This window comes from Anguilla anguilla, chromosome 19, assembly GCF_013347855.1.
Source record: "Anguilla anguilla isolate fAngAng1 chromosome 19, fAngAng1.pri, whole genome shotgun sequence".
In the NCBI taxonomy this organism is placed as follows: domain Eukaryota; kingdom Metazoa; phylum Chordata; class Actinopteri; order Anguilliformes; family Anguillidae; genus Anguilla; species Anguilla anguilla.
In genome coordinates this window covers 12,413,856-12,435,731 of record NC_049219.1, presented here as the reverse complement: position 1 = coordinate 12,435,731, position 21,876 = coordinate 12,413,856, and the positions used below count along the sequence as shown (strand labels likewise).

The 21,876-nt window shown below is 49.3% G+C and overlaps 1 protein-coding gene across 5 annotated transcripts in view; it reads right to left on the bottom strand.

Annotated features, from left to right (window-relative positions):
• dnah6 (dynein, axonemal, heavy chain 6) overlaps positions 1-21,876 on the bottom strand; it is a 64,148-nt gene that overhangs the window by 18,055 nt on the left and 24,217 nt on the right. For 3 of the 5 annotated variants that reach the window (XR_004763642.1, XR_004763643.1, XM_035401852.1), the window contains 43 exons: positions 18,647-18,920; positions 18,089-18,259; positions 17,316-17,581; positions 16,377-16,644; positions 15,980-16,114; positions 15,630-15,753; positions 15,419-15,518; positions 14,967-15,129; positions 14,691-14,780; positions 14,305-14,415; positions 14,102-14,191; positions 13,745-13,865; positions 13,398-13,549; positions 13,151-13,303; positions 12,469-12,720; positions 12,249-12,377; positions 11,722-11,835; positions 11,181-11,324; positions 10,793-10,948; positions 10,631-10,681; positions 10,233-10,325; positions 9,971-10,090; positions 9,659-9,839; positions 9,220-9,316; positions 8,837-9,062; positions 8,001-8,165; positions 7,780-7,890; positions 7,366-7,491; positions 7,074-7,229; positions 6,535-6,696; positions 6,099-6,236; positions 5,721-5,888; positions 5,297-5,445; positions 4,890-4,997; positions 3,678-4,233; positions 3,220-3,342; positions 2,708-2,890; positions 2,240-2,383; positions 1,713-1,934; positions 1,140-1,287; positions 821-978; positions 508-639; positions 56-227 (listed from right to left, as the gene is read on the bottom strand). Coding sequence is in view for 3 of the 5 variants with exons in the window: in XM_035401852.1 (XP_035257743.1) it covers positions 56-227; positions 508-639; positions 821-978; positions 1,140-1,287; positions 1,713-1,934; positions 2,240-2,383; positions 2,708-2,890; positions 3,220-3,342; positions 3,678-4,233; positions 4,890-4,997; positions 5,297-5,445; positions 5,721-5,888; positions 6,099-6,236; positions 6,535-6,696; positions 7,074-7,229; positions 7,366-7,491; positions 7,780-7,890; positions 8,001-8,165; positions 8,837-9,062; positions 9,220-9,316; positions 9,659-9,839; positions 9,971-10,090; positions 10,233-10,325; positions 10,631-10,681; positions 10,793-10,948; positions 11,181-11,324; positions 11,722-11,835; positions 12,249-12,377; positions 12,469-12,720; positions 13,151-13,303; positions 13,398-13,549; positions 13,745-13,865; positions 14,102-14,191; positions 14,305-14,415; positions 14,691-14,780; positions 14,967-15,129; positions 15,419-15,518; positions 15,630-15,753; positions 15,980-16,114; positions 16,377-16,644; positions 17,316-17,581; positions 18,089-18,259; positions 18,647-18,886 (6,868 nt within the window). In the remaining 2 variants the exon portion in view is untranslated. Of the gene's footprint in view, positions 1-55; positions 228-507; positions 640-820; positions 979-1,139; positions 1,288-1,712; positions 1,935-2,239; positions 2,384-2,707; positions 2,891-3,219; positions 3,343-3,677; positions 4,234-4,889; positions 4,998-5,296; positions 5,446-5,720; positions 5,889-6,098; positions 6,237-6,534; positions 6,697-7,073; positions 7,230-7,365; positions 7,492-7,779; positions 7,891-8,000; positions 8,166-8,836; positions 9,063-9,219; positions 9,317-9,658; positions 9,840-9,970; positions 10,091-10,232; positions 10,326-10,630; positions 10,682-10,792; positions 10,949-11,180; positions 11,325-11,721; positions 11,836-12,248; positions 12,378-12,468; positions 12,721-13,150; positions 13,304-13,397; positions 13,550-13,744; positions 13,866-14,101; positions 14,192-14,304; positions 14,416-14,690; positions 14,781-14,966; positions 15,130-15,418; positions 15,519-15,629; positions 15,754-15,979; positions 16,115-16,376; positions 16,645-17,315; positions 17,582-18,088; positions 18,260-18,646; positions 18,921-19,445; positions 19,463-19,728; positions 19,968-21,876 lie in introns of those variants that run through there. The other 2 variants (XM_035401853.1, XM_035401854.1) reach the window with 2 other exon arrangements.

Genomic DNA, 21,876 nt, shown 5'->3' with positions numbered 1-21,876 from the left:
ACTGGCTGCGTTTTCCCCAGCATGCCTGTACGGTGCGGGCGTGTCTGCCCCTCACCCTGCACACACTTGGAGAGGTCCCGCAGGTTGAAGACGTAGTGGGACTTGGCGGGCGTGGGCAGCAGGTCCACGCTCATGCGGTGGTACATCTCCACCGCCGCCTCCACGATGTTGTCCGCCGTCTGCTTCACCGCCACAGGGAAGTCCGCCAGGAACCCGCACAGGATGGCCTGGGGAGGGGGGAGGAGGAGGGAGGGGCCGGCTGGGACCAACTCAGTTCGTCAACTCAAAAAAAACAAAAAAAACAAAAAAAACAAAAAAAAAAAAAAAAAAAAACAATTTTTCAATTTGGATTTAATTCATTTCCTGAACCGAATGAATTCCTAAACTGAGAATGCACACACACACACACACACACACACACACACACTTGTTAGACGCTAAGATAAGAGCCAATGTTGCGATAAAGACAGAGCGAGCTCTGCATGCAGGCGGGGGGGGGGGTCTGACCTTGAAGATCTGCTTGAGGCTGTGCTCGGAGGGCGTGGGCAGGCACAGCATGCTGAAGTGGCGCAGGAAGCGCGGCGTGACGGGGTTGCGGCCGCCGCCCGGGGGGGCACAGGCTGCGGCGATCGTCATATCCTGCGGGCCGGGAGGGGGAGAGAGGAAATGAGCAAGGACGGAGAGGCGATAATGAATAACGAGAATAACGCATTACTGCGAGTGCACTGGCTAAGAAATACTGGGATATTAACAGTGCTGGCACTGGCAGCCTTGCGTTGTCTGAGCTTTGGCAGGGATACGCAGCGCCGGTGGGGATAACCTGAATGGCCTTCCAGTAGAACTTCTCCCTGTCGTAGAAGCCGCGGAAGTCCTGGAACTGCCGCAGGAGCTCTATGGGAGGCTGGGAGCCGTAGCTGTCCAGTTTGGGCATGTTGAGGTCGTCCACGAACACCACCAGTTTCTTCCCGGTGGGCGCCCCTGGGGTCAACAGCCATTAGCCCTGAGCCAATCATCTCACGCCTGCCACACACCCACTCAGTTAAAACAGACAGGTGTATCAAATAACACAGCCTGCCAGACATTCATTCAGGTCCCTTGCAGAGGACGCCCATATGAGAAGGTTCTCTCTCCCCTCTCACCCAGCACGTTCTTCCTCTTCTTCTCCAGCTTGGACTCGATCATCTCCTGTGTCCGAGCGGAGGAGGTCTGGGCGGAGAAGTTGATGTAGATGGGGATGTACCCGGCCTTCTCCTGGATTCTGTTCAGCAGTCCACGAGCCACTACTGACTGAGGGAGGAGACCGCCACCAAAAGCACGTTCACACTCACGCCTGGACTGCAACAACTGCCCTCTGTGTCTGTCAAAGGCTTACATGTCAGCACAAACAGGTCTGAACAATCTCATTACACATACCTAAAAACGCAGACAGAAATCCTGATTTTCTTTTTTCGTTTTATTATAATGACAAAAATACACGGTTAACCCAGTAACAGGGGGTAACGTGGCCCTCTAATGTGTATAAAAAAAATAAATAAATAAAAAACAATTAACAGTTTCAAAAGAACGTCATTCGTTTATTTGGCACATACCACAGCAAGACACTAGTATAGCCACTACAGTTTTATTTGGCTTTATAGTTTTACGGCAAGTCTGTGTGTAACTAAAAAAGTAATGAATTGTAACGTTCCCAGCCGTCGCTGCGGCGACCGTACCTTCCCCACGCCGGTGAGCCCGGTGAAGAGGACGGAGTGACGCACGGACAGCAGCTTCTCCATCAGGTAGCCGTAGCGCACCGTGTCCGTGGTGGGCACCAGCATCTCGAAAAAGGGAATCTCGCTGTTGTACTGGAAGGAGGGGATCACCTTCTCCCAGGGCTCCAGGCGGTTGAGAGAGAAGTCCATGTACACACTCCACAGGTCCCCTGTGCTGGGCAGCTGTGGACACACACACACACACACACACACACACACACACACACACACACACACACGTCGTTGCTCAGTCAAACAAAGTGTGCGAATAACGGGTACAAATTAACTTAACGTACCTTAACAATGGACATGTACGCCACTACTGAAATATTGTGACACATCCCTAATGGAGTGGGTTAGAGGCAACATTCTTTGTTTATATGACACTGTTGAAAATATTTTCTGAGACAGACAAGTATGGGAAGTAAGACTGAATCGCAGAGAGTTTGTTGGTAGGGATACAATGGTTTCTGTCAGCCTCCTCCTACCATGGCGTCGTTGTTGTCCTCAAACTGCTGCCTGATGAAGTTGTCAAAATCATCCCAGCAACTGTCAGTCAGGTTCCCGCCCACTGCCCACAGATAGCAGAACACAAAGGTCTGGCACAGGACACTGTTCAGCTTATTCAGACCCTGGGCAGGACACAGAGACAAACGATCAGAGCCTAAGTGAACAACAAAAGCCAAGGCAACAAAGACTGCACTAACAGTCATACTCACTTATGACTAAAAACGCACCAGATCATACGACAGGAAGGACTCAATTCAAGTTTATGTGCAAAGAAAGTGTGAATGTGCAAGTTTACATCCTTGGAAAACACACCGTGTAGAACATGGAACCTCTCTTGGTGTGTGACGCAGTGTAGTGTGGTTTATCACACGGCGCTTAGCATGGACATGGGCTCATTTTGAACACAGGACTGAGCGTACAGTAGCTAGGTGCTGGAGGTCTCCTACCAGTCTGAGGTTAGGTCCTCCTGGGCCTAGCAGCAGAGCCTCCAGCAGGCAGCACAGGGTGGTCACCTTGCTGATGTCCACCTGCCCCATGGCCTGGACGCAGTTCTTACTCACAAACTTCAGGCCTGCCTCCACGTACCGCTCAAACAGGCCCAGCAGGTAGGTCTGCATGTCCTCGGTCAGCTGCACACACAAGATGGGCGAAGTCATATCTGCTATCAAGGGAAAAACTGCAGCCTACTGCTAAATCTCCAAATGAAACAAAACCTCACCTGACTGTCATGGTTTCAGATGGCTAACATTGTACCTCGCTTGCTAGCTCTGTCTCTTTCCCTGTCTTTAGTGCATCCACCTGTCCCCTGCTTCAATCTTAACTGGAACCAACTTACTCCGACAACCAGTTTGTGATTTTATACACACTTAGTAGTTCGATTTTTTAAGCAACTTACAAACCCTGCCCCCCACCCACACACAGTATCTTTAGAGAGACATTCAGAATAAAGTGACATTACATTCTCTGGCAATCCCTTGATCCAGGTCTGAACATACGGCATCCACTTGAGTTCACTGGAGTCGATATAGACCATCCCACAACGACTGACCGTGGCTGGAGAAGCAACTGCCAAATCCTGGACCTGGAGTTAACAGGGAGGAGAAAAATAGGTGTGCAACTTCATAAAGATATTTTACATGCCATAAGGCTGGAATATGGTGGAGTGGACAGAAAAAACCAAAGTGTTGCAGGGTCAAATCCTAAGTACAGGCACTGGAGACGCAATCAAAATAGAGGCCAGCTCACATCCAATGACTCCAATTCCAATAATCACCATCATTCAGTGATATACAGTATCATCATATCTACGCTCGCACACACCTCCAGTCAGAAACATGTTAAATAATTTGTAAAATCTTATCAGTTGTTATTTTTATGTGAACATTGTGACCCTCCCCCTCTGCCTCCCTCCCTCACCTCAAACACCATGTGGATGGAGGGAGTGAGCTTGATCCTCTCGCTGTTGGCCAGACACAGCATCTTGTTGTCGTCCAGCACGGTGTTCATGTTCTCGATCCACAGGGCGTCCACGGGCCCGTCGCTGACCACCCACTTGTGGTCGTCGGTGGTGTCGTTGACGCCCGCGCGCACGCTCAGCGCCATCAGGCCGTCCCGCCACTCCATGGTCAGCGGGTTCTCCTCGCCGTACAGCTCGCCCATGGTCACCGACTTGGGGTTGAGCACGTAGGTCTTGACCGGCTGGTAGAAGGGGTTCTGGTGGCCCAGGCGGTGCAGCTCCTCCAGGGCGTCGGCCAGGACGGTGTAGACGGTGGTCTTGCCGCCGCCCGTGGGGCCCACCAGCATGACGCCGTGGCGCACGATCATGGTCTCGTACAGCTGGATCACCTTGTGCGTGATGCTGGGCAGCGGCTGCAGGCGCCGCTTCACCAGCGCCTCCTCGATGGTGGACTGCAGGACGCCGTAGTCGTGCTCCGGGATGGAGACGCCCGGGAACAGGTCCGACAGGATGCCCCTGGAGGGCGTGAGGTCATCATCATTAATCAGGGCAGGCTGGGCTCCATTCCATTTTCATTTACCATAGAGTCTAAGATCTAAGCCCTCAACTATGTGATCTTCGTGAGCAAAGCTATTTAATTCTGAGACTGTGACCCATTTCAAACGACGACTGAAGACCCACCTCTTCAGGCTGCACCTCTCCCCATCCCTCCCTTCCCCCCCTGTAAATGACTAAACTTAGGGTTGTAACTAGGCAGCTGTTTAATAGGTGACTTAGTTGATGCGCCAGTCTTAACGACTACTTGTATTTTTATTTATTTTTATTTTTCCATAGATTGCGTTGTTGCCGTTCTCGTTGTTAGTGTTAATCAGTTTAACCACCAGGGTCCAAGTTGAATTATGCGGTTGTTCCCTGCACTTGGAACGGTACTTCTCTCTAGAGGTTTCGTCATACTTGTTCCTGGTTATGGTTATACACTTTGTTGTACGTCGCTCTGGATAAGAGCGTCTGCCAAATGCCTGTAATGTAATGTAATGTAATTCCAGACCATAAACCGACCATAGTCTACATAAAACTATCCCTTATCTAATTATTACCTGGTTATATTATGAAATTAATCTGCATTGGGCTGACCCGTTTCACTATCTCAGCACCACTAAAGCGGTTATTACCCAAAGAGGACAGCGTCGTCTGTAAGGAACTTGGGCAGGTTTGAGTCTCGCAGCGCACGGATGAGGACCACGTCTTCAGACAGGTGTGGGTTCTCTCTCTTCAGGGACCTGAAACAACATTAGAGGTTACTCTGCTATGAAAGACTACATAGTAGTTAGCACTGAAGTACTGAAATAGTACTGATGTACTGAAGAAATCAAGTAACAATACCCTTCATGAAAGCTAGCTAAAGACAAAATAGCCTTTATTTCCCTCATATACACTGGAATTATTTTTCTAAGAAACAACTGTGACCTGCAGAAGACTTTGTTTCTGGTGGTACCTCTTCAACATTAGAACACATCTTGGGCCTTCATAAGACGTCAGGCCAGAGGCCCTGCCTTTCAGCCTCTCTGATTGAACTCACCCAGCCATGACGAGCACAGACTTAACGGCCCGCATGCCAAAGTCATAGTGGTCCTGCTGGGAGAGCTGCTCGCTGCACAGCTTGTACATTTGGGTCATCTTCCGGGCCAGAGTCTTACTGGACTCAAAGCCCTCTGAGTACAGGATGACCTGGGCACAAGGAGGAGGAACAAGGCTGAACAAGCTGAACAACAAAAGCGCCTGAAGGTTACAGGACATCATGTCCGGTTTACTGACACTGAAGTATCGTGCATCTCTGACTCAAATAAGGCCAAGAACAAAAATAAATAGGAAAGAGAATACCACCACCTACAGATCTACTATTTACTGAAGAAATATAGGTTAAAAAGCTTGCAGAAGGCTACAGGAGCACTGGGGGATTTGTTCTAGAACCCTCTGTTAAAAGCCCAGCTTAGCAGTCTGACCTCAGCGATCAGGGCGTAGTTGGGCACCATCATGGCGATGGGCCTGAAAAGGGCCTTCAGGTTGTCGGGCAGCTCGGTGCGGCCGGCGTATCCGGGGTTCATGGTGATGAAGGCAGCGCAGGTCATGACCAGCTTTATCTCCTGGCCCTCGAACATGAACCTGCTCATCTGGATCAGACACACCACACCACGCCCACAAGCTTTCAGGAAGGAACGTTTTAATCAGCAAACTCCTAGTGCGTTTGGCTCGGGTAATAAAACCCAAGCGACCTCATGTAAACCAACACAAAAAAGCTCAGCTGTGGAATTCCAGGATAAAAAAGCAGAACGCATCACGGCTGAGCGTGTGAAAGGAGCGAGGGCGCGGCGGCGGGGTACCTTGGCGGCCTTGGCGTTGCGGATGGTGATGAGCTGCTGGGCGATGACGGACAGCACCTCGATATCAATGCGGTTGAACTCGTCAAAGCAGCACCACGCCCCCGACTGAGCCAGACCACTGAAGAACCGACCCATCATCTGAAAGCGTTCACGTTATGGTGATTCTACCACAAAGCCGCTACTGGATCCCATTTAGAGTTGTGTGTGCAGTTCCAAGAACCACACAGGATACTTTAAAAAGTACAAAGAAGGGAAAATACACTGGTACCAGGTATGAAATACTACAGTTATCTGGAAACGCTTGAGACAATGTAATGCGCTAGTTGAAATGCCTGGTCAAAATAAAAAAACAGAAAGTGAAATGGCGAAAGAAAATGGGCAAGATACAGAAGACGGCTCCAAACAGCAGGAACCAGCACGTCAGAGGCAGCCCAACCTTGTAGTCCAGCCCGTCGGAGCAGTTGAAGACCACGCACTGAATGGCCAGCGCCTTGGCCAGATCCTTGGTGGTCTCGGTCTTGCCCGTTCCTGCCGGCCCGGCAGGGGCTCCCCCCAGGTCCAGCTGCAGCGCCCCCATGAGGCACAGGTAGCAGCGGTCCTGCCCCGGGAAGAGATCAAGGCCACATGACTAATCCAGTTTAGGGGCCATCATTAATCCCTCCCTCTAGCATGAAGTATATACATACAAGAAATTTAATTGTAAAATGCCCAGATCCACACAATTAATCCAGGCGCAATACTAATTTGATGGGAAATCGCCCAACCATGCACACACACTGCCATGCACACACAAGCGCGTGTACTTACAAAAAACACATTCATATCATTGCATCATTTTTATAAATTCCCCAGCATGAGAGAAAATTACACTTGGCATCTGGGAAAAATCTGCGCACAAGAGAAAACGAGGAGTCGTATGAATATAATCACATCTCCCGGTGACTGACAGGCAGAAATAAGAGATAAAAGCCTTACAGTGAGGGGCGTGATGACAAGTCTGGGACAGGCGCCCAGGTACTCATAGCCGTAGATGTACTGGGACAGTGCCATCCTGGCCACACAGTTGTCCAAATCCATGTCCCAGTAATACCGCAGCTGTCTCTGCCACTCAAAGTTACTGCCTGAATCCACCTGGAGCAGCAACCACAAACACATGGGACACATTCAACCGGCGTGTTCCCATAATCCTCTGGGGCCACACTGATGGCACAGGCCCGCTTGACTGGTATCGCCCTCATTGTGATGGCGGAGCAGCGAGATGAAGCACCTTCTGCTTGACGAGGTCGGTGACGATGTCGCGGGCGTGCACGTCCACGGTGATGAGCGCGGTGATGATGTTGCGGTGCAGGCTGGGAAGTTGCCCGCGCACCAGCGCAGCCAGGTTGTTCAGTCTCTGAAGTCCCCGAGCGTGACGCAGGCAGGAGACGAGGGCACAAACGCACCGAGTCAAACACAGAAACAGGAAGACTCAAACCGAGAGAGGAATAGGAATTTAACACCGGAAGGCGGGAATGGGAATCAGGGACAGGAGCGTGAAGACACCCTGTCCTAATGTCCTGGTAGCCATGCCAGAAACATTTAAAAGGTGAGAGAAAGATTTTATGGGGGGGGAAAAAGGACACTGGATTACTCCATTGGCCGAGGCCCTACTGTCATCTACGGTTGTGCGTCTGTACTGTACCTCAACATTGATGACTTCAAATTCCTGCAACGCTTCAAAGTGGTCGTGGTCTCCTTCCAGACAGTTGTCCATGTCGCGGCACCACATCAGCTGGGAAACAGTGAGCACGACCTGGGCGGGGGGGAAACCACACCAGGGCGATCACTCGTGCAATCCTCACAGCCTCTCTCGCTGCTAAAATTAAAATGGCTACACGTGTCAACGTCAATGCAGGGCTGTACCTGGGAAGGGTGACCCGCCACCACCCACTCCACCCTGGGCTTGTTCTGGTAGTCGGCAATGGAGGCCTTGGTGAGACGTCTCAGGGAGGAGAACATGGCTTCCTCCACCTTGCCCAGCCAGTCCTCCACATTCCCACGAGCCTTCAGGCCTTTCCCCAGGCCCACCTGCGCCCGGTGTAAAAACAGGACGTTAAACTGACATCCTGATTAAAGTTAAAGTACGAGTGTCTCCTTGCCAAAGTCCAAATCTAGCTCTCTAAAACTACTCTCCTTCCCCACGGTTGATTGTGCAATCACCTGTAGTCACTACCCATCAATGCAATATAGTTCTCATTAGAACTTTTTAGACTTTTGGGACTTTAGTTTGAAAGTAAATCTATTGATGTTACTATTGGTGAGTTGCTTACAGGTTCCAGTTCTGGACTTTTTGGAACTTTTGTGGCAAAGTAATCTTTTAGTACCCTTTGGAGCATGGAGAGTTTTTTTGTAGCTTTGAGAGAGCATTGAGAACAGTGTCCTACCAACTACTTTTTTCTTAACTTTGCAATTTGCATTTTGATACTTTAATAAACCCATTTGTAATCAATCCCATTGTGTGTTCGACTCCTTTGTTATGGCCCTTTTGAGCCGGCTTTCAAGAACTTTAGGTAGCATACATGCATTATAAACCCTTATGATACAAGCATATTAACATCTCATACATCCTTAAAAACAGGCGCTATAAGCAGCCTGTAGTATTTCAGTGAGTCTGACAATGCATTCCACAGTGCTTATTTGGGTGTTATGTATTCTATGCAGGTAAGATGCCAGCAGACGAGCAGGCAGGACAAACAGACCCTCTCGGCCTCGGGGGACACCATGGCCAGGATGTCGTTGCTGTAGACCTTCTCTGCCTCTCCCTCAGGGGGGGCCCCCTGGGGGCCGGCGGGCTGGGGGGGCAGCAGGGCGAACTCCAGGCGGGCGATGGCGTCAAAGCACTTGCGCAGGTGAGGCTGCACGGCCTGCGGGTTCCGGGTCTGGGCCAGGATCTCCAGCAGCTCGTCGTTTGACAGGAAGTAGAACCTGGGAACCCACACGGCAAGTTATTCCCGAGTAGTGCACTCACTAACATTCACCGTACCTTCAGGAAGATGTCCAAATCATGAGATCATATTATTGAAAAATCCTGATCTTTCTGCATCTCTCTGAAATAATTTGGGCCAAGACCTTATGGACTGACCTGGGAAAGATGACCCTCTTGGACTCCAAATACGCCTCTAGGCATTTCTGTATCTGGTCCAATAAAGCATTGTTGTTCTGGAAGACTTCCAACAGACCTGACAAAAATCAAACAGAAATAAACTGACAAAATTGCATCTTTGCATTCAAAAGAATTTGGTTCAAAGGTCAGTGGTCAGCTGACACCTTAAACCCACATGTTCAATTGACACATTGTAAACTGCTTCTTGGTGAGTTATTTAGTGATTTTCATAAATTGACCTTAACACCTGTGTTGCCTACTCCCACATCACATTTGTAAGACTCAAAGACATAGCTGCAAGCCTACAGAAGAGTTTAATTTATCCAGGACAGTTACATCATTACATGACCCATTGGCTTAGCAGCTGCCCGTCTGCACTGCCCCCAGGTCCTGTGTGCGTGCTCAGTGCTGCCCCCACCTGGCTTAGTGGCGGCCCGCAGGGCGTTGGGCAGGCGGTGCACCTTCCTCATGATCTCCTTCCAGGACTTGTCCACCTGCAGGAACATTTTGGCCTCGGCCGGCAGCTGCCTCTGGATGTCCGGGGCGCTGAAGATGCTCTCCAGGTAGAGCCAGTTCCGCTGGCACGTCAGCCACTCGTCCTGAGGAGAGGCGGGAACCCGTGCAATTCTGGTTAAAGGCCACCTTCTGTACACGGAGCAGGTCAGGGTCGGTTTTTGTGTAAATGCTGTTGAGTCAGAAAACTCTGCTCCTCTCTCTCTCTCTCTCTCACCAGAGTGTGATTGAAGAGGCCCAGCTGCTTCTGCCAGTCGGACACTCGAGACTTGATGGGACCCACGTAGCGCGAGGACGCCACGGTCGACACGTTGATGGTGCTGTCGTCCAGGAGGACCTGCGCAGGGCACACGGACGCGCGTGAGGAACGGCCACGCCCCGTGTTCTCCCGCCCGCTGGCACTGAGCGCTCGGTTTGGCGGTGCTGCTGCTGCTGCAGACGCGGGCCAGAGGACTCTGCGGCGCAGTCACAGGGCTCACCTGAATCTCGTCCGTGCCCCCGAGGATGAACACGTCCTTGGACTCCCGATGGGAGAGCACCACAAACTCTGTGGTCTTCCATGAGTCCTCCACCTAAACCAGGGAATCAGAGGACAGACTTTCTAACAGAATGGTCCAGAAGCATGATTTTACTGAGCACCTCAGCCATTTAGCAGATCTGCTGCTTTCACTTCTAAATGTATAAGATTAGAAAAAGGAAAAAGACCAGGTGTCTACTCTTTCAGGTATTAGGTCAACTCTGGTTTCACCAGTCCAGTCTATCATGGAATATAACACACAACCTCTTTCTTGCTGTACCCTGCATCTGTGACCTCTTATGCAGACGGAAGCCACACAGACTGTTTAACGGCCAGAGTGTTCCTTCCTTCCTGTCTCACCTTTTTCAGGATGGACTCCAGCGACGCCTCTCCCGAAGCTTGGCCAGACACCTTAGGACGTCAAAACACAAACGATCAGCCAATCGGAAGACCCGGACTTCCACCTGACATGAACGTGTAGACCCCGTTGTCTGTCTGCGTTTGTAAAAGGGACGGACTCACTTCCTGGATCTCTGCGTCGAAGCTGAAGATGTTGAGCTCCTGCAGGGCGGCCAGCGTGAGGGGCTCCTCCACCAGGCTGGCATTGACCACCCGCTCCAGCATGTCCCAGTGCCGAGGCTTCAGGGCCGGGTTCCTCAGGTCAGAGATTACTGGCAGCTGCCCCACACAAACACACGCGCGCACACACACACACAGACATACAGCGACAGGTAAGTGTAGTAATGTTATGTTCTCTCAAGTTTGTTTAGGATTAGATTAGGTTTAGACTGTTCAACATGCCAATGGACCTTTGGGTGACTCCAAAGTTAATGTACAAGGCTGTCAGTATATGTGAAGGTTCATGCTAACGTTACCTAGGCTCTGATGCACCCTTCTGGCGCTGACTGACCTTGGCTCTCATGCTCTCCACCTGCTCCTTCAGCTTGGGCACCACACTGTTGGGCGGCAGGCCCTTCTCCAGCTGCGTCACGCACTTCACAAACCTCATCACCTGGGCGTTCAGGTCCTCCGGATCCAGCTCCTCAAACATGCTCTGGAAACAGAAACATCACCGTGCCAATATGAAACTTCCCAGGCCATTTCAATACAACTGTGGGTAACATACTGTACTTTATTAATGATGCAATGAAATCAAAGTAACATTTTTCAATTATACATTTATTTCCAAAAAATAGGGTACAGTTAACAGGCTTATTTCAATCAAATGATTGAAGTTTCTATTCATAATTCTCACTTAGAGGAAACTCTAAGAGCATATTGGTAACACAGACATTAACTTGGTAACCCTAGCGACCAAATTCAATTTTGAATGCTATCAAAGCTCTGTTACCCTGGTAGTTGTTGCCATTCCATTGTTTGTTGCTGTGCTTTGTCTTTATAATAATTAATTTGAATAGATTCAGTGTCTAATGAATGTAATCGCCCTTTACCTCCATCCAGCCTGCCTGCAAGCTCTCCCACTCCTCCATGGAGTCCCAGAGGAGCTGCTTCAGCTTCACCTCCGCGCTCAGCTCCTCCAGAGCTTCGTACTTCGTCACCTCCACCTGCAGGGGAGAGCAAACCGTGCAAACCATGTACTCCACAGGTCTCTGCAAATCACACGCAGATAGCACGCAAGACCACACATATCACTAATAATAATTAAAATAAAGTCCCCTCGATATTGTGTATATACAGAATCTCGCAGTTTAACTCTACAAAAATGTCATCCATTCTATGATGTTGCATGATGGTGGCACTGGTGGGGAAGAGCTATATTCAGTGAATATTCTATATTCAGTGAAAATAATGGTCTGATCATTCTGATCTGACCTCATTCTGAAAATGATCTGTGAGAGATCACAGAACAGGCACTGAACAGTGAACAGTGAGCACAATACTGCATCTGATGAGAGCTCAAGTGTAGCAAAAAGCCTTGACATGAATAAACCGTTTGCTGATCTCTAAGGTGAAGTACCTTGAAGTTCTTCTGGTAAGTCTTGAACTGGAGGGCCTGAGCTTGCAGGTCGTTGATGGAGACCTGGATCCCCTGCAGCAGCGTCTTCACCTTCTCCCTCTCCGCACCGATGTCCAAGATCAGCCTGTTCTGGAAGGGGAGAGAGCGCTGGTTTCAGGAGGAGCCTGGGAGGAACCGAGCTATGCACTGCTAATGGAGACGGCGTTTGTCGTTGAGTTACCTGTGCCTGCTCCTTGACCCTCTTCACTTCCTTGTTGAGCTCTGTGATGTCCTGCTGCAGGTGCTGGCAGAACTTGTTGATGTTGCCGTCCTTCTCGCCCACGGCCTTGTCGATGGCGTTGCGCACGCGCGTGATGGACGGCCTCAGGGTGGCGTAGGTGGCCATGTCCTCGGGCGGCGTGGGGACGTGGTAGTGCTCGATCAGCTCGAACATCTGCGACACCGTCTCCGTCTGCTTGTCCAGTACCTCAATCTGACAGCCAGGAACGCAGTGAGGGAGACAGAACCGTAAGTACGCTAACAAACAATAGCGCTAATGAGCTCCAGAATCTCCAGTCTTTGTTCGGTCTCTAGTTTTAGAACTTAATCATAGACCAACTTTTACTAGTCTACAGTCTACATTTAAAGAGCTTCTTTATTTGCATCCTGTCATTGTCACTTCTACAAGCATGACTGGCATCTGTGCTGCCAGACATGCACTGCTGTCCCGATCATTTCTGTACTTGGGAGATTTATATGTGGTTTGCATTATGACTGTCTGTTCACCCTCCTGTGGATGTCACTTGAACTGCTTCATGACCAGCTGAACCGAAGGATCGTACAGCTAAAGTAAGCTAAAGTAAGCTGCTGTTAATTAATATAAACCAAGATGGCTGCTGGGATCCAGGATGCCCTGCTCTTACCCGATCTGTGATCTCCTCCAGGAAATCCAAGGACTGGACGAACTCTGCGGTTGCCGAGGGGGTGGAAACCAGTTTATACCGAGCCTTCTGGGCTTCGGCAATGATGTCATCCATCATCTTCTTGGCCAAAGTTGGCAGCATGTCATTGATGGTCTGCAAGCAACAGAGGGTGGTGTAACAGTTATACGTCCTGATGAAATGTGATATACATAATGACTATAATACTGCTGTACCCTCTCTCTCTCACCTCTAAGCAGCGTAATGGGGATGGGATGAGCTTGGCCTTCAGCTGAGTGGAGTCGATGAGCAGCAGGCCAATCTGCCTCTTCTGTATAATGGCCAGGGCCTCTTTGTGCTCACAGTGGTACCTCTCCAGCTGCTCCCCAAAGAAGGCCACATCTTTTTGGGCAGCATAAAACAAGGATCATTATTCAGCAAAAGGGCCAGGCAGGGCAGTAAAAAAAGAGTGGAGAAATGTAGTCTGCATGACAGCCTGGAAAACACTGGAACTGGAATAACGATGTTATTAAAACAGCCAGAAAGGAGCAGGGGCAACAACACTCCTGCACCATGCAGATGATGAGCGAGCAGTACCGTGCTCCTGCTCTCTGAGACTGTAGAGATCCAGGCTCTCGTTCTCCTTGTAGTAGATGCGGAATCTCTCGAAGGTCTCGGCGTACATGTCCGCTGCATCAAAAGCAAACTCCAGGACTTCCTGGAGACGGTGAGAAGGCAACGGTGTTAACACCCCAACTGAGCCTGAAGTATCTGGAGGTATCTGGCACACATTACAAGCACACATGATGGTAAAGAGCGTCTGCTAAATGTAATTTAAGTGTTAGGATCACAGCAGGTAATATCACCGTGTCCACCAGCTACATGCCATTGTAGGCTTCAAGGGCTGTGCTGCTTTGGTTAAATAATCACCGCAGTCAGGCTAATAGCCATTACCGTTATGTTCTGGATGATGGTGTGCAGGTGCTTGTCTTCCTCCAGGATCGCCTCCATGCTGGGCCCATCGCCACACGTCTTCTCCTCCACCTACAATCACAATCGTGTTTTGCACATGCTCAGTACAGCCAATTCTGCTCTGTTACCGCCTGACATCCAGGCCTACAGTAGATTACTGATGCAGGGGTAAAGAAGTCCAGCACCTTGTTGTATATTATTGGCTGGGTGAAGGCGTGGAAGAAGGCGTCGGGCACTAAGGGGTCTAGACCCAGCACCGTGTCCTGGAAGCACTGGATGATTTCAGCAATGCAGGTCTGCCCATGACAACACACAGAGCAGAAGAGAAAAAAGCACCCACAATGCACCTGTCAAAACCCTTTTTATTGCAACCACGAAAAAATTTTCAATTTGAAAAGATTTTAAAATAAACTTCTCTCGTGTTACGGGGAGTGGTCCATGCATGAAAATTATTTATGTATTATTACTTATGTATTTTTTGGTGGTTTATTTTCCAAATAAAGTTATGTTAGTTGTATGCCAGTACCCAATATGAACCTGTTACCGACAAGACTTCGGTGTTGTTACCCACCTGAAATTGGTCCAATGACGGCTCGTATGAGAGGGCGTAGGTGTCCAGCATCAGCTGTGTCACGAACATGGACGGGGCAGCACTGGCGCTCTGAACCAGCAGGGTAAAGTATGAGCACAACTCAAGCATGGAGGAGAGGCATACATCTCAATGGGACCCATCCTTAATTACAGGTAACTGTGCAGCCCTTTGCTGCAGACTCCAGGGCCCAAACCCATCTAACCAGGTGCATCTGCCCAGCACGTTCAGGGAGAACCCAGTAGACTATTTACACACCTTCTTCTCTGAGTTTTCCTCCGGGACGTCCCAGCACTGGATGACCTCCTTTGAAGGGGTGCACTGGACCTGATCATTCAGGACGTTGAGCAGTGTGCTGATGGAGTTCACAACCAGGATGTGCATCGTGTTCACAATCATGAAGTCAGCAAGCCGGATGAAGCTGCAGGCGACAGGAACTTCCGACATCACAAACGCTGGAGAAGGCAGGTCTGATCTCACTGACTGCAAGCAATTCCCATACTATGATACCATTAGCAATACCATCAATGCCAACACACAATACACGTCTCCCCCCAATAACTTCTCAGCTACTTGAGAAAGAATTTCATCTATCCACCCTATTATATTTACAAACACAGTAGAACGGCTGTGGGCATAAAGCCATACGGGTGCGAGCGCCTCCTCATTGTGAGGACCCGTGGGCGTGGCCTGAGAAAGCGAACGCCCACCAGGTCAGCCTCTTGCAGTGGTTCCTCTTGATGGCTTGCTCGGTGTAGCCCATCTTCTCGGGCGCTTCCTTGTACAGCAGCTCCATCTCCTGCTCGTCCCCTGCAGACCAGCAGAAAGGTGATGGGGGGGGGACATAAGCAAGGATTTAGAACATCGGTACAAATCCTAACCCAGGCGTCATATTGCTGAGCACCTGTCCTGTGCATGTACCTGGGGCCTCAGAGTCATAAGTGCAGGAGTCTGGGATGAAGCCTGCCTCCAGCAGAGCAGTGCGACAGGCGCTCCTCACCACCTCCTTCACCAGCTCCCTGAACTCCTTCAAGCGAGCAGACACCTGCCAGCAGAGAGTACAGCCAGATTACACACACACACACTCACAGAGGCTGGCAGGCCACACACACACATGCAGGCACTACATACATACACACACACACACACACAGCCAGATTACACACATACTCAGAGAGAGGCTGGCAGGCCACACACACACCCATACTATTTCAGAGAACAGCTCTAGGTTCTGTTACCTCCTCCTAGGTGTGCGGGTGTGCGGGCCATACCTCTTGCAGCTGCTGGTACTGCGCCTGCCTGAACTCCTCCAGAGTGTAGGTGTGCCCCACCTCAATGCGGCACAGCCCCATGTCACTGATCCGGTAGCACATCTCACGGACGTCGATCAGCGCCGGCCGCAGAGACTAAAGCAGGGTAATCGGAGAGAGACAGGAGTCAGTGCCGTAAATAAAGCACACTTGCTGAGACCCTTTTCAGACCTGGCTGGCTAAACTATATCACAATATCATAATACTGAGGAAAGCAGACAGTCAACAGACACACACTTCAGAGGTGAAATGAAACACACATTAACGTTGACCAAATTTTCCCCTCTATGAATGTTTTCTTCGGCTTCCGTGCTCTAGTGTGTGCAACAGTGTCTGGGTAAAGGTGCCTTTCCCGTACCTGGTTGACGACGAACAGGTTGCGCTGGAGCAGCTGCTTGCACTTGCTCATGCTCTTGGTGCGCACGTTGGTGCGCCACACGCGGAAGGCCTTCCAGCGGCGGAAGCGGGCGAAGAGCGGGATGCACTGGAGCCGCCGGTGGCACTGGTACTCGTGCTGCCAGCGCTCCAGCGTCAGCAGCTCCGCCTCGCCGTGGCAGATGTGCGTCACGCCCGTCAGGCTGATGGTGTAGTAGTCCGCCTTGTTGATGCTCTCGTAGCCCACGATCCTGCTCGAGAATAAACAAAGGTGTTAATCCCAAACAGCTCAGCCTGCGGCTTGCAGAACTGAAGACAATGGACAAACAGAAACGATTCATTATCCAATCTTCTGTCCAATGAGGAAAAGAAGTCATAGGCTGTAAGGTTCGTAACGCATCTGTAACATATGTACATACATGTGGCAAACACGCCTGCCACAGGCCACCGAAGTGGCTTTCCTTGGGGCCCTCCAGCACAGAGACACAGGGAGAAGATTTCCAAACAGTCCAGATTTATTTCACGAGGGTTTGGCAAGATGGTAACAGCCAAAGTGAGCAGATGTAACCCAGTCATGACCGAAGCTCCCCGTGTGAGTGGGGATGGCAGATTTAACCTGTGCGCAGTGATCACCTCACTACGCACAGGTGCAGCCACTCCTGTTCCTGGGCCCAATTAGCCTGGCCAATTATCTAATTCTTAACCAATTATCCAATTGGCCAGGTCTAATTAGCTTGACTCAGGGCAGGTGTGGCTGCTTAAACCAGCCATCCCCACACCACAACATGCTTACATACATACACGAGAGCCTGCGTCCACATGCTATGAGTGACAGCATGTAAAAGAGGGAGATTTCTGAATGGCTCCAGATAAACATTGTAGTGTAGTGTGGAAAAAAAAGTGATGAAGAGCCGGCCCGTACTTGAGGTTGAAGGCGTCGTATTTGGGGGAGGAGACGGGCACGTCCGAGCTCAGGTAGAAGAAGCCGATGCGGGGGTTGTTGCGGACGGTGCGGATGATGTCCAGGGGCCCGCTGACGTGCGCCCTGATGGCCTGCTCCGCTGTGGAGAACACCAGAGGGCTGGGCGCGGGCTCGCCGGGGGCCGGGCTCGGGGTCGCGCCGGCCGAGGACCTGGAGCGAGGCCTTTTTTTCGGCGGAGAGGGGGAATGCAGCCCGCTCAGCTGCACCTGCCACCCAAAACAACAGCAATTTATGGTGCCGATGAATAAATAATAATAATAATAATCATCAATCCATCCACCCATTATTTAACTCGCTTATTCCCGGAGCCTACACCAGCATGCACTGGATGAAAAACAGGAAATAATAATAATAATAATACCTGCAAAAAGGCTTAAAAACAACTGAGTAAAACAAGACTTAAAAAGATGAATAATTTATTTTAAAAACACCAGCAGTACAAACGATAATCATGGCCCACCTTCTCTCCCTCTGTCCCTACTGACTGCCATTTAAATGAGCCAATCAGTTGCAGCTGGGTTTCAATTGCCTCCAATTAACAAATCAAATCAATTAAATTAAATTAAACAATTTAACAATTAAACAATACAATCAGTTAAACAACTAACAAGCTCGTGAAGGGCCACTCCTTCACAATACTAATAAGAGAATTGTTATTATTTCAATAGTGCATCATCTAAAACAGCAGAGAAAGACGGACAGTGGCACCCAACCTGCTTTTCCTTCACGTGGTCCGGGAGCTCGGGCAGGTGCACTGTGGACGGCCGCTTCTCCACAGGCCAAGAGGCGGAGGGGGGCTTCCAGCCCATGCTCAGCAGCCTTTCCCGGTTCTTCCTGTGGATGTACTCGGGCCGCCGCTGCTCCTGGTTCTTCTTCAGAGCAGGCTGAGCGCCACGGAAGACACACTTAACATTTTAATGCCACCATTAAGTTAGCTCAGCAGATAGCATCAGACAAACCCACTCGCTTACAAACGGCAAGTTGTTTTTTTTTATATATGTGCAGTGCGTTGTTATTTTTTCACGTCATCTTCCTATCTTCCTTGACTCCTCCCACAACTAACCAGTGGGAGCCAGTCCGCACTTTGGGAATCACTAGTGTCCTCATCTCAGACTTCACCATCAGGCACAGACGACCATGCATCCCTACCAGATGTGCGTTTGGGAAAAACAAAAATTCCAAAAACTTCCCACACCCCCACAATTCCAGGCACTTGAACCCGTCCAGGACATGTCAAGGCCTGGCAGCAGCGTTCAGCTGGACACACTCACCAGGATCTCCACCTGAAGGGGGCGCTCTCTTTCCACCCTGAGAGTTCTGGGAGTGAAGGTAGGGGCTGCTGGGCTGCGACGGGCCTGGCTCGGGCCAGCGCAGACCAGCCTGGCCTGGAGCAGATCAACATCAATGCGCCCCAGCGGAACTTTCAGGTGCTCCGTCTCTGCACACGGCTGGCCCTCTGCCCCCCACTTCGCAGCCGGGCTGTGACGCCCTCTTTGGGAAAGGGACGACATCGCAGCCTCCCCTAGAGAGTGCTAAAACAGCTCGCTGACCATCGCCGTCATACGCACAGGCACACGCATATGCATGCACACACAAACACACACACGCACACATACACACAATAAAAAAACATGATTTAACTATACAGACTGACAAATTCAAATTTTTATTCGTTATACGGCACCTAAATGTGAGAACCAAAATATTTCCTGTAAATATAAGCTTGAAAAGCATCATTCATGTGCACGTCTTATACATACTTACACATTTGTTTCTCAAGCTAGTAATTAAGTGTAGATAATTAATACAGCTCGAACACCATAGATACCGTAGCTTCCGTTAATTTTTACTAGAGTAAGCAATTGGCATTTCAAAACAAGAAAATAAGCGCAATTCCACTCGCTAATTTAGTACAATCTATCTAAATGTATCATGTATTTAAAGCAGGAAACGTACAAAATCGGTGTGAGTTAACCATTCATAAGCCAATCGAACGTTACTTTAACACAATGACAGTTACATAGAATCAATACGAACATTCCACAAGTGGGATTCAGTAAAACGGTTTACCTCTCGTATGTAATCATTAATTCAAATTGCGTTCTAAAGAGTTCATAGCAACTATTTTTTGGGGACGACAAAAGCCCACGACGAAATAAAGACTAATGGCACATTAAATAATTTAATGAGCCTTAATTACAGTTCAGAATAAAATCACCACAGATCAGGTAAATTAGCTACTCTGTTAGCTAGCTGTAATGTAACATTAGCCAGCAAACAAACTTAGCCGACTAACTTCTTTAAATACGAGATGGCGAGATGCCGTTTCAAAGAGATCCCCTCCAGTACTTACATTATATGAAACAATTTCTGATAAATAATGATTTTCTAATAAATAACGAAATTCCCGGTGTGAAAACACTGCAGCAACAGCGACGTCAGGTAAAACAAACGCATGATTGTTTGAAGTTCCCTAGCAACAGCGCTCTCGTCCCGGTGCACGAGGAGGCACATTCTAAAGAGACCACACGTGTGTGTAATAATCAGTGAAATACCCAGCTGGAAAATGTTAGCCAAAAATTCCATTGAATATATACACATCGCAACTGAAAACGGAGAAAATACCCTAAATTACTGATTTACTGCTCTACAACTGCATATATACACCGCTTATATGTTTTTAATGCAACCTAAAAGACAATAAAACAATGAATTGCAGGTGGAATATATGGTTATTTAACTTTCAAAATGCAATGTTTTGTGTTTTCTACATACATCAAATTAAAAGCAGAATTATTCTACCTGTTTATTGACCTGTGCTGCCTTTCTTGTCAGTCCACCACTAGATGTCAGGGTTCTTCAGTAAATCGAAATCGGTGTTGTTACAACAAGTGCGGTCTATGGGGCGCCGATAAGGACTGCTTTTGGGACAAACTGATCTGAGGCCAGGGACTTGCTAAAGCGATGTCTGCGATGACTGATGATTCGCAGTAATTATTATTTCAAAATGGACATCATATCCCAGCCATGTAAAATGTTATAGCTTCACATATTGCACAGCAGTGTTTCTTAAACTATGGGTCGGGACCCAAAATGGGTCATGGGAGTGTATGCGGTGGGTACTGGAATGAGTCCGCCCACAAGGCTATGGTAGAATGCGCATTTGACAGGTCCTAATGTCTACTTTGGGTACCAACATTAAAAAGGTTAAAAACTAGTGTTGCACAGCACACCCTCCAAACACACAGACAGTGGATTTAAAATGCAAGTCAAGTGCTCCTCCTCCACATTTGAAAAACATAGCAAATCAAACTAAAGCATCTTCTCAAGCATATGCAATTTGCAGCCAGTATGAACCACAGTCACAGGCCCAGGGGCAGAACAGAAGCTGGAGGTTCATTAGACTAAACAAGACACTCGGATGCACACAAAATCCCCCCTTAAGCAGCACGGCAATAGTGCAGCTCCTGGTATTTCATACTAGTTTCCTGAAGTGGTTTCACTCCGAGGTGAACTAGAGGGAGCAGGAAAAACGCTTACTGCCCGGAAAATTACTGCCTGTCCGCTTCCCGATCCGAGCGAATCAAAACACAGCGGGGGAAAAACGACCTGGGGAAGTGTCGTCTTTTTAACTGCCGGAAATTCATTTAGCCGATTGCGGCTTTGAGGCACTGCAAATGCTTACTCAGGCAAGGGAGCTGCATGGAGCAGCTTCACTGAGAAAATCATTTTTACAGGGGCTTTGGAGGTGCTAGAACTAGAACGGTTTTGGTGAGACTAGGTTGCCATGGGACGTGATCTAATTTATCAACATTTAGAAAAAAAATGGCTCTTGCACAAACACTGGCACCAGTATTCACACTCCCTGGAGTGCTATCTGCGTATTACTGTTTTCCACAGGTCACTGTCATTTAAAGTGTCGATCACTGTTAGCGTACACAATGTGAGGTCACTTGTGGGACACCTGACAGCCCAGAAGACTACCCTTATATTCAGCGAACTTCATGCAAGTTGACACTGTACTTCCAAAATGTCCACTTCTAACATCACTCTCACAATATTGACATTTCTGCTGACGTGAATGGGCTACGGTCAGTTGATCGCTGCCTCCTTACAGAAGTACTCAAATGGCTTTTTCCAGAGACAGATCTGGCTGAAACCAGGTCTCTGTTCAAGTGTTCAGTTACACAGTGGTGCGGTGCTGTTTCACAACTGTTCAGCTTAACTGCACACTGAAGCCTTGTGCCTCTGGCCTGAGTCACAGACAACACGGCACGCAACACGCTGGGCGTTCACCGTGGCCACAGGGCACAGGTTCTGATACGCAGGCTCTGCAATCAGCTACAGCAGGATGATGTAGGTCCCCACCTCCCAGCCACACTACGGAAAGCACGCGTCCAGGGCGTGAGTGTGGTGAGCCGCACTGGCAGAACCTGTTATCACCACAGGTGGGGGCGAGGGCCCGCGACCACAGGGCTGCCAGGACGGACAGCGTCAGTGA